The sequence below is a fragment of the Anomaloglossus baeobatrachus genome, chromosome 2 (genome assembly GCF_048569485.1).
Source record: "Anomaloglossus baeobatrachus isolate aAnoBae1 chromosome 2, aAnoBae1.hap1, whole genome shotgun sequence".
NCBI lineage: Eukaryota > Metazoa > Chordata > Amphibia > Anura > Aromobatidae > Anomaloglossus > Anomaloglossus baeobatrachus.
In genome coordinates this window covers 418,577,617-418,589,621 of record NC_134354.1, presented here as the reverse complement: position 1 = coordinate 418,589,621, position 12,005 = coordinate 418,577,617, and the positions used below count along the sequence as shown (strand labels likewise).

The window sequence follows — 12,005 nt, the reverse complement described above, 5'->3', positions numbered from 1 at the left end:
TTGGGTGCCAGTTGGATTTCTGATCCTTGGCCGAGTTAGCGGACGAGGCGGAAGGCTTAGAGGATGACCAGTTGGAGGAACGAAAGGAACGAAACCTCGACTGATTCCTACCCTGGGCGGGTTTCCTGGTCTTGGTTTGTGGCATGTAAGTACTCTTCCCGCCAGTAGCTTTTTTAATGATTTCATCCAGCTGTTCACCCAACAGCCGTGAACCAGCAAAAGGGGGCCCAGCAAGAAACTTCTTGGAAGAAGCATCTGCCTTCCACTCTCGAAGCCACAAAATCCTGCGGATAACAAGAGAATTAGCTGAAGCCACCGAAGTGCGGTGAGCAGCCTCTAGCATGGCAGACATGGCATAAGATGAAAAGGCTGAAGCCTGAGCAGTTAAGGTAACCATCTCAGGCATAGATTCCTTGGTGAGGGAATGCATCTCCTCTAGAGAAGCAGAGATGGCTTTGAGAGCCCACACTGCTGCAAAAGACGGGGAAAACGCGGCCCCCGCAGCTTCATACACAGATTTGGCCAGAAGGTCAATCTGACGGTCAGTGGAATCCTTAAGTGAGGTGCCGTCAGACACCGACACAACGGTCCGGGCTGATAGCCTAGACACCGGAGGGTCTACCTTTGGGGAGTGAGACCACTCCTTGACCACCTCAGGTGGAAATGGAAACCGGTCATCAGAACCACGCTTTGGAAAGCGTTTGTCAGGGCAGGCCCTGGGTTTGGTCACAGCGGTCTGAAAACTGGAGTGGTTAAAGAACACACTCTTCACTCTCTTAGGCGAGGTAAACTGATGTTTTTCTGCCAAAGAGTTGCTCTTCTGACACTGGCGGATTGAGATCCAGCACAGAATTAATAGAAGCAATCAAATCACTAAGATCTGAGTCACCCTCAGAGAAATCGATGGGATACATAGCCTCCGAGCCCCCAGTGAGGGCATCCTCCTCATCTTGAGAGTCAGCTCTTGAGACAGAGCCGTGGGAACGGAGGTCAGAGGATAGGAGTCCTCTGTCAAGAGTATTAGAGGCACCCTGTGAGGGGGGCTGATGAATATTCGACAAAAGTCCCCTGGACTCAGCAAATGACTGGGATATGGACCTAGAAAAGGACTCTACCCATCCCAGGGGTTCAATCACAGGTGCAGCAGCAGCCTGAGAGACCACTGGGCCTTGCTCCTTGTGTGAGACATGCTGCTGGTATACAGAGGTCCACAACCGGAGACCGGCTGTGGCTTACCAGACCGCTGAGCGCGGTGTTGTGTGCCCTCCAGATCCCGAAGCCCGGTCCCCCAGTCGCAGCACCTCAGCAGAGATGCAGAATGCAGGATGTCCCAGAGCAGAGTGAACTCTGCCTGAGAAGAGGGCGTTCCTATAAAAGAGCGGGAACTGGAGGGCTATAGAGACCTGCAGGGAAGGAGGGACGCCCCAGCAGTGGGGAGTGTCCCTCCCCTGTGTAGAACGGCCGCCGGGAGGAGCCGAACCTGTCTCTCTGCATGAGTGACATGCGAGGGCAGGAAAATGAAACTAGGCCTCCGGCGAAGCCGAGGCCTAAATTTAAGCGGCGAGGCCGACAAGCAAGCACCATCGGCGCGGTTCTCAGGCAAAAGCTAGAGAATCCGCCGGAAAAGTTAAAACAATCACATACAGCATACTCTCCCCTTACAATAAAGAACCGGGACCCCTAACATAAACGTCTCAGGTACTTAGCTGCTGAGACGCAGGGCCATGTCCCTGGGGATGAGTGCTCCGGTCCAACAGAATCCTCAAGGGGCTGTGGATGGAGACCGGACTCCTGCCAGGCATGGAGACCGTGCTGGCTCCCACTTCAAGCCAGAGCCCAGAAGGGATGGTGAAGGAGCGCGGCATGTAAGGCTACAGCCTTGTAAATCAACCTTAACAACACCGCCGACACAGTGGGGTGAGAAGGGACATGCCGGGAGTCCAGACATGGACCCGCTTTTCTTTAAACTCTTTCCAAAAGTCAAACAAATCAGATGAGAATGCATGTGTGAATGTATGCCTCCTGACACAAAGCGATAAACTGGCTAGGACTGGCTACCAGGGGGTGTATAAGCTCAGAGGGAGGAGCTACACTTTTAAGTGTAGTACTTTGGGTGTCCTCCGGAGGCAGAAGCTAAACACCCATGGTCTGGGTCTCCCAAAGGAACGATAAAGAAAAAGCAGGTAAAAAGCAAAGTGCGGACACAGCCTTAGATGCAGACTAACAAGAAGATCTTATTTGATGCATGTGTTAGATTTGGGAATGACAATTTACAGGGTGATTCCATAATTTTTTCCTCATAATTGAGTGATTCCATAATTTTTCCCAGTTTGTTCTTGAAAAGTAACAGTCACTCGCTAGCACATTATGTTTTCATAATTTTTTTTAGTGTTTAAGGGCAGAAAGTTGCCATTTGAAATGACTTCAGTTTTGTACCATGTCAGTGATCTGCTTTTTTTAAACAAAAGTAAACAACCGAATGAACATCCTCAGAGCCAGGTGAGTCCATAATTTTTGCCAGGGGTTGTAGATTACCAACTGAACTGTATTGTCTACATACACTTGTCAGTCTAGGGCAAAGCATGGTGAGATCTGATAGATAACCCTGACAATGAAGAGACCATTTACTTCAACAAGTGCTGTGCCCCTTCATTCTCAGGATGCAAGCTGTAAAACCCGCCCTCACTTGACATTGTTAGATACTGTATGTTGTGTACATGCTGTTCATTTTGATGCTTTTTTTCCTTTAACACACACAAACAGCGGCCTCACCTTTCTTATCTTCATCTTTATCTTCTTCCAATTTAGCACGTTTTGCCTTTTTGAAATTTGCAACATTCCTACGACCTCCTTCCCCTTCATCTTCGGAATCTGAGAACTCCTCATCACAAGCAATCCTCTTATCTGAGGATCGAACTGCAAAGAGAGAGAAAAAAAGTCAATTGTATCGTCACATTGTCTATATGTTTAACTTTGAAATGTGGCAAAAGTTCCATGGACCAATGAACTGCTGACCTTGCAGGAACTGTCAGCCCTCAGGGCAAAGATAACGCACATATACCCTGACCATCACTCAGAGCACAGGAGACTACACAGGTTCTCTCACTGGTACAGAGGTCTTGTGGTGGGGAATTTTTATGTGCCAGATGTTCCTGTTGTGTGCTGGAGATACCAGTCTGATAGGAGGATGATGCTACCGAGCTGCTGAAGTTGCCATCTATGTCCTTTTGCCATCTATGTCCTTTTGTGCCCACATTCTCCAAGAGTCCGCAGGGTGAATCAACATTTCTGAAAGTTTCTCCCTTGACTCCATCAAAAGTTATCAAAAATAAAAATCTGTTTTGTACTTTTTGGAGATCCCCTTGGACTGCCAAAATGTATGAGTGGGCATTTGATCAAAACAGAATAATGTGGATGGAGGAACTCCTTGCCAATGTTCAGAACAGGCAACATTGAGTTTATTCAGTACCTGGACATCTACACTAGATTTCAGAAATGGGAGTTGCTCCAGTCATATAGTGCACTGTGAGCTCTTGTATGGTTTGTGAATATGGGTGCTTCCCCAACCAACATCAGTCTTTTCTCTTCTATTGTCTTTACTTACCCTTCCCATTCTTATTTTCTCTTTAAACAAGCCTAGTATGTTACTTAACAGTGCATACTAAGTAGGCAAATTATTTAGTCTCAAATTGGGTCCTTTGCATATCTCGGCATTATAAACTATGGGCCTTACGGTCCAGTCACACACAACGAGATCGTTACTACGTCACAGTTTCCGGATCGTTGTTAAATCGTTGGGGAGATCGTTGGTGAAATGTCAGTCATTTTCCCAACGACTTTAGTAACGATGCAGCGACCTGCATAAGGATCTCGTTGGGACTGTCCACACAGCAGCTATGTAACTATTTCGACCTCGAATAGGGGCGTAGTGTATGAAGCTGTGAGCCACGTAGGCGAGCATATGATTCGCCTTTTCCACACCCCTCCGCTCCGATTGGTGGCCAATACTGCGTTCTGATTAGGCGGCCGGCCTAGAAAGCAACTTTGTATCGCTTCATTCTTTGTCCCTTTTTGAGCCTTGCTTTGAGGATAGAACCTGCGACTCCACCCAGATTTATTCATACTTTGTTCCCGGTTGCTTGCTTGTTTTTCAGATCGAAGCTGCATCTGCACCCGGATTCATCCCTCTTTCGTTCCCAAGTGTTTGCTTTGAGGATCGAAGCTGCGATCCACCAGGATTACCTGTTCTTCACTAATAGACCTCAAAGCAAGGCTCAAAAAAGGAACAAAGCATGAAGCGATACCTAATTAGAACGCAGTACTGTTTTCAGCACAAACCAATCGGTACAGAGGGGGCAATGAAAAGATGACGCAACTACATGCCTACGTGTCACAATTTTAAGTTCTCATCTATATCGTGAACGAGATCGTTGGTAGGTGTCAAACATACAGATCCATCCTGCCCAGCAAAATGCCAACGAGCCAAAAATGGCCCAGGACATTCAGCAATGACCAACGATCTCACAGCAGGGGGCGGATCGTTTGTACGTGTCAAACATAACGAGATCGCTGGTGAAGTCGTTTCGTCACAAACTGTGAAGGTAGCAACGATGTCGTTAGCAATCTCGTTATGTGTGAAGTGGCCTTAACTCATACACCTAACATGGCCTTATTTAACCCCACTTGTACTTAATAGATTGTACTTGGCAACCTTTAAGTCCTAATTGTGGGTCCAATTTTGTATATTGATTACAATATTGCTTTACCTGCCTACTGCACTTCCATTAGCCCATTGTCTTCCTGTGTTATTTTGATTTTTGTTACATTTTAAACTAGCATTAAAACATAAACGTGGCATGTTGTTTTCACTTACTGGAAATACGTTTATCTGGATCATCTTCATCTTCATCCCCACTATCATCCTGAACAGAGTCCTCGGGAATGGCCTGAATCTGGACTCCAGGCGCATGTGGAAGCATACGTAAGTTCTCAAACAGTCGTTGCCTAGAACAAAATTTCAATAACTTTTTCTGAAGCATTTAAAGGGTAATTTTTCAGTATAAGCGTGTCTGCACACAGTCAGGATTTTTCCCAGTATTGCCAATGTGAGCAAGCGATCATCTCATCAAATCAGGATTTTAGCAATATAAGGGTACTTATATTGTTTGCGTTCAGCGCAGTCCGTCACTATGGAGAATAGCGCAGTCCGTTAATGCACTGTGCTATTCTCCATAGACTTCTATGGACGACACACTGTACCGCAAGTGTCAGCGTTGCATCCGCTGGACAACGCAGCGTCGTTATTTTGACACTGCGCCGGGCGGAAGGAACGCAGCATGTAACGTTTTTTTGAGCGGCGGAAACCTTTATTTTTCACTGCGCATGCTCTTTTTTTTTTTTTTTTTTTAAATCACAGAAACTTTATTTTGTTTCTCGGTGGCCGAACGTTCAGTCGAGCGCCCGGCCGGCGGCTTGTGAGAGCGCTCAGCTGAGCGCCCGGTAAAAAGCTTTCCGTTGTTTTGTACGATCCGTTGCATCCGCTGACCCAACGCAAGTGTGAAACTAGCCTAAATGAATTGAGATAAGTTGAACTTGTCTAGTTGGCATGTGACTGCATGTTTGCACATCCCAGACACGTTGGCCTGTGAACACTGACTTGCACCAAAAATGCTAAGGAATCATGATCACATGCATATAGAAGGAACGCAGACTTCGCTTCAAACCTGGACAACCCCAATAAATTTAAATTAACTGAACTGGTGCAAGGAAGCTAGCTGCCATGATGTCTCATGTTACAAACAAACTGATCCGGTACAAAAACAAATGCACAAACTGAAGTGTGTATTTTAAAATGGATTGTATGCTTTTTTCCCCCCATATACCAAAAGAAAAATAAAAAAAGACTGGATCTGTTAGAAACAGATAAAAGCCATGCAAGAAGGGCCTTAGGCCATGTTCAAACGCTGAGTTTTTGTGGCATTTTTTTCTGCAATCCAAATCTGCTCTCTTGGCAATAAAAATTCTGTGTTTAAAAAAAATCGGATTTTTGTGTACTCACCGTAAAATCGTTTTCTCTTAGCCATCATTGAGGGACACAGGACCATGGGGACACAGGACCATGGGTGTTATGCTGCCTAGCCATAGGAGGACACTAAGTAGATGCAAAAGCATAGCTCCTCCTCTGCAGTATACACCCCCTGGCCGGGCCAGGCAACCTCAGTTTTAGTACACAAGCAGTAGAAGAAAAAAAAAACCAGTAAAAGCTTATCTCAACGGAGGAACATGAGAAAAGAAGGGAATTTTGTTTACTTACCGTAAATTCCTTTTCTTCTAGCTCCTATTGGGAGACCCAGACAATTGGGTGTATAGCTTCTGCCTCCGGAGGCCACACAAAGTATTACACTTTAAAAAGCGTAACCCCTCCCCTCTGCCTATACACCCTCCCGTGCATCACGGGCTCCTCAGTTTTGGTGCAAAAGCAGGAAGGAGGAAACTTATAAATTGGTCTAAGGTAAATTCAATCCGAAGGATGTTCGGAGAACTGAAAACCATGAACCAAAAGAACAATTCAACATGAACAACATGTGTACACAAAAGAACAACAGCCCGAAGGGAACAGGGGCGGGTGCTGGGTCTCCCAATAGGAGCTAGAAGAAAAGGAATTTACGGTAAGTAAACAAAATTCCCTTCTTTGTCGCTCCATTGGGAGACCCAGACAATTGGGACGTCCAAAAGCAGTCCCTGGGTGGGTAAAAGAATACCTCGATAAAAAAAAGAGCCGAAAACGACCCTCTCTTACAGGTGGGCAACCGCCGCCTGAAAGACTCGCCTACCTAGACTGGCGTCTGCCGAAGCATAGGTATGCACCTGATAGTGTTTCGTGAAAGTGTGCAGACTAGACCAGGTAGCTGCCTGACACACCTGCTGAGCCGCAGCCCGGTGCCGCAATGCCCAGGACGCACCCACGGCTCTGGTAGAATGAGCTTTCAGCCCCAAGGGAAGCGGAAGCCCAGAAGAACGGTAGGCTTCAAGAATCGGTTCCTTGATCCACCGAGCCAAGGTTGACTTGGAAGCCTGCGAACCCTTACGCTGGCCAGCGACAAGGACAAAGAGCGCATCTGAACGGCGCAGGGGCGCCGTGCGAGACACGTAGAGCCGGAGTGCTCTCACCAGATCTAACGAGTGCAAATCCTTTTCACATTGGTGAACTGGATGAGGGCAAAATGAAGGTAAGGAGATATCCTGATTGAGATGAAAAGGGGATACCACCTTAGGGAGAAATTCCGGGACCGGACGTAGAACCACCTTTATCCTGGTGAAAAACCAGGAAGGGGGCTTTGCATGACAGCGCTGCCAGCTCAGACACTCTACGGAGCGATGTAACTGCCACTAGAAATGCCACCTTCTGCGAAAGACGTGATAAAGAGACCTCCCGCAGCAGCTCGAAAGGTGGTTTCTGAAGAGCCGTTAGCACCCTGTTAAGGTCCCAGGGTTCCAGCGGATGCTTGTAAGGTGGGACTATGTGGTAAACTCCTTGCAGGAACGTGCAGACCTGCGGAAGCCTGGCTAGACGCTTTTGAAAAAATACGGAAAGCGCCGATACTTGTCCCTTGAGAGAGCCGAGAGACAAAACCTTGTCCATTCAGGATTGAAGGAATGAAAGAAAAGTGGGTAAGGCAAAGGGCCAGGGAGTAAAACCCTTATCAGAGCACCAGGATAAGAAGATCCTCCAAGACCTGTGATAGATCTTGGCGGACGTTGGTTTCCTGGCCTGTCTCATAGTGGCAATGACATCTTGAGATAACCCTGAGGACGCTAGGAGCCAGGACTCAATGGCCACATAGTCAGGTTGAGGGCCGCAGAATTCAGATGGAAAAACGGCCCTTGAGACAGCAAGTCTGGACGGTCTGGGAGCGCCCACGGTTGACCCACCGTGAGATGCCACAGATCCGGGTACCACGACCGCCTCAGCCAATCTGGAGCGACGAGAATGGCGCGACGACAGTCGGACCTGATTTTTCGCAGCACTCTGGGCAGCATCGCCAGAGGAGGAAATACATAAGGCAGTCGAAACTGCGACCAATCCTGAACTAATGCGTCCGCCGCCAGAGCTCTGTGATCTTGAGACCGGGCTATGAATGTCGGGACTTTGTTGTTGTGCCGTGACGCCATGAGATCGACGTCCGGCGTTCCCCAGCGGCGACAGATCTTTCGAAACACGTCTGGGTGAAGAGACCATTCCCCCGCGTCCATGCCCTGTCGGCTGAGAAAATCTGCTTCCCAGTTTTCTACGCCTGGGATGTGAACTGCGGAGATGGTGGAAGCTGTGGCTTCCACCCACTGCAGAATTCGTCGGACTTCCTGGAAGGCTTGACGACTGCAAGTGCCGCCTTGGTGGTTGATGTATGCGACGGCCGTGGCGTTGTCCGACTGGATCCGGATCTGCCTGCCCTCCAGCCACCGATGAAAGGCCAATAGGGCTAGATACACTGCCCTTATCTCCAGAATATTGATCTGAAGGGAAGACTCTACCGGAGTCCAGGTTCCCTGAGCCCTGTGGTGGAGAAAAACCGCCCCCCACCCTGACAGGCTCGCGTCCGTCGTGACCACAGCCCAGGTGGGGGGTAGGAAGGATTTTCCCTGCGATAGAGAGTTGGGAAGGAGCCACCACTGAAGTGACGTCTTGGTTGCAAGGGAAAGAGAGACGTTCCTGTCGAGTGAAGTCGACCTCCTGTCCCATTGCGGAGAATGTCCCACTGGAGTGGCCGCAGATGGAATTGCGCGAAGGGCACTGCCTCCATCGCTGCCACCATCTTCCCCAGGAAGTGCATGAGGCGCCTCAAGGGGTGTGACTGACCCCGAAGAAGAGATTGCACCCCTGCCTGCAGCGAAAGCTGTTTGTCCAGTGGTAGCATGACTACTGCTGACTGAGTATGAAACTCCATCCCAAGGTACGTCAGTGATTGGGTCGGTGTCAACTTGGATTTTGGGAAGTTGATGATCCATCCGAACTGCTGGAGAGTCGCCAGAGCGACGGAAAGGCTGTTTTGACACGCCATCTGAGAGGGTGCCCTGACCAGAAGATCGTCTAAGTAGGGAATCACCGAGTGGCCCTGAGAGTGTAGGACCGCCACAACAGATGCCATGACCTTGGTGAACACCCGTGGGGCTGTCGCCAGGCCGAAAGGCAATGCCACGAACTGATGGTGTTCGTCCCCGATGGCGAAGCGCAAAAAGCGTTGATGTTCGGGTGCGATCGGCACATGGAGATAAGCATCCTTGATGTCGATCGATGCTAGGAAGTCTTGTGACATCGAAGCGATAGAGCGGAGAGATTCCATCCGAAACAGTCTGGTGCTCACATGTCTGTTGAGTAGTGTGAGGTCCAGAACGGGACGGAACGCTCGGGGGGGCGGAGATGTTCTGAAGAAACGAGTCGGGGGACGAGAGCTGAACTCTATCCTGTAACCGTGAGACAGAATGTCTCTCACCCATCGGTCTTGAACATGTGGGTCAGTGGCATCCTTTAGCGATGATCCATCTGCAACCGATACCACAGATCTAGCCGCCAATCTAGAGACTGGGGGGTCCACCTTGGGACATTGAGCCCAACCCTTAACAACGTCAGAAGGGAAGGGGTAACGTGTGTCAGTAAGGCGCTTAGTAAAGCGCTTGTCCGGAACCGCTCTGGGCTTCTGGACAGCATCTCTGAAGTTAGAGTGATCGAAAAACGCACTCCGTGTACGTTTAGGGAACCGAAACTGGTGTTTCTCCTGCTGAGAAGTCGACTCCTCTACAGGTGGCGGCGGGGGAGAGATATCTAACACCTGGTTGATGGACAAGATAAGATCATTTACTATGGCGTCCCCTTCAGGTGTATCAAGATTGAGAGCAACGTCAGTGTCAGAGCCCTGAGCTGCGACGTCCGCCTCGTCCTCCAGAGAGTCCTCACGCTGGGAACCCGAGCAGCGTGAAGAAGTCGGGGAAGATTCCCAGTGGGCCCGCTTAGCCGGTCTGGGACTGTGGTCCGGGCCGGAGTCCTCCACGTGAGACCTAGGGCCCCCCCTGGGAACGTGCTGCGGCGCGGACAGAGAGGGGCCTGGAGGTGAAGATCCAACAGGGCCTGGGGCCTGTGTAAGGACCGGTCTGGACTGCAAAGCTTCAAGCAGCTTGGCAGACCATTTGTCCATAGACTGAGCCATGGATTGTGAGAGTGACTCAGAGTTTCTCAGCAAAAACTGCAAACTCTGTCCCTGCCGCCTGGACAGGGGGAGCAAGGGGTTCTACCTGAGCCGAGGGGCCCACTAGTGACCGAGGCTCCGGTTGAGGAAGCAAAACAGGGGTTGAGCATTGCTCACAGTGAGGGTAGGTGGAACCCGCAGGTAACTTAGCCGCACAAGAGGTACAGGTCGCAAAATAACCCTGTGCCTTGGCACCCTTGCTCCTTGTGGACGACATGCTGTTGTCTCCTAGGAGAGTGATCACTGAGGGTATATGGGAAGGGTATACAGCCCGACCGAACAGAAATATATAAATATATATAGTATCTATTCCAGCACCCTAAGGGGACCAGCACCGGGTGACCGGTGTGGCTTACCGACCGCTAAAAAGCGGAGTGTGTGTCCTCCAGATTCCCTGCCTTAGGTCTCCCAGCGTTGCAGAGCTCTTTCCAGGAAATCCTCCACAGGCAAAATGCCAAAGAAATGGCTGCCGGAGCTCTCAGGGGAGGAGTGGAGCCGTGGGCGGCGTTAGAAAAGTGCGGGAATCTGGAGTCCCCACAGTGATCAGTGAGGGGGGGAGGAAACATACAGGATGCTCCGGCCCTCACAGCCGACGTCAGGTCGGCAGTCCCGCCCTTATCCCTGATAGACAGGCCCGGGGGCGGGAGTTTTGCTACTAGGCCGCAATTGAAGCCGGGGACTAAATTTAAGACCGCGGCCGACAAACAGGCGCGGAAGTCCGCCGGCCGTCACAAATAAGCAGCTGCTGCAGCGTCCGGGATGAAGGCGCTCCATGCACATCCCCCATGGGTATACAGAGTACCTTAGTGATGCAGGGCCCGGTCCCTGAGGATAAATAAACTCCTGTCCGACAGATTCCCACAGGGGCTGCGGAGGGAGCACGGCCCCAGTGACTGGATGACCGCTCAGGATCCCACTTCTCCCAGAGCCGCTAAGGGATGGTGAAGGAGACGGCATGAGGCTCCTGCCTTTGTACCCACAATGGGTACCTCAACCTTAACAGCACCGCCGACATAGTGGGGTGAGAAGGGAACATGCCGGGGGCCCCGGGGGGGCCCACTTTTCTTCCAACCGATATAACTAAAATGAGAATGCATGAGTGGATGTGTGCCTCCTTCCACACAAAGCATAAAACTGAGGAGCCCGTGATGCACGGGAGGGTGTATAGGCAGAGGGGAGGGGTTACACTTTTTAAAGTGTAATACTTTGTGTGGCCTCCGGAGGCAGAAGCTATACACCCAATTGTCTGGGTCTCCCAATGGAGCGACAAAGAAAAAAAGAGTCATAACCAAATAAGGTACTGAGAGAAACAAGGCCCAACAGGGCAACAGGGTGGGTGCTGTGTCCCCCAATGATGGCTAAGAGAAAACGATTTTACGGTGAGTACACAAAAATCCATTTTTCTCTGACGCCTCATTGGGGGACACAGGACCATGGAACGTCCTAAAGCAGTCCATGGGTGGGAAACATAAAAGAAGACAACACAACCCAAGGACTAGGCACCAGTCCCAGACAGCCTGGAGTGCCTACTGAGAGGGGTGCTCTACTGCCGTTTGCAGAATTTTCCTACCCAGATTTGCCTCAGTTGAAACCTGGCTATGGACTCTGTAATGCTTTGAAAACGTATGTAGGCTAGACCAGGTCGCAGCCTTACACACCTGTTCCACTGAAGCCTGATGCCGAATGGCCCACGAAGCGCCAACTGCTCGCGTGGAATGAGCCCGCAGCCCACTAGGAATGGGCTTGAGTTGCAAGCGGTAGACT

At 50.1% G+C, this 12,005-nt stretch overlaps 1 protein-coding gene across 1 annotated transcript in view; it reads right to left on the bottom strand.

The window, feature by feature from the left end:
* HDAC1 (histone deacetylase 1) overlaps positions 1-12,005 on the bottom strand; it is a 146,885-nt gene that overhangs the window by 22,708 nt on the left and 112,172 nt on the right. Inside the window, exons 11-12 of the mRNA XM_075336155.1 lie at positions 4,874-5,004; positions 2,773-2,916 (exon numbers count right to left, since the gene is read on the bottom strand). Of these exons, the coding sequence (XP_075192270.1) occupies positions 2,773-2,916; positions 4,874-5,004 (275 nt within the window). The remainder of the gene's footprint in view (positions 1-2,772; positions 2,917-4,873; positions 5,005-12,005) is intronic.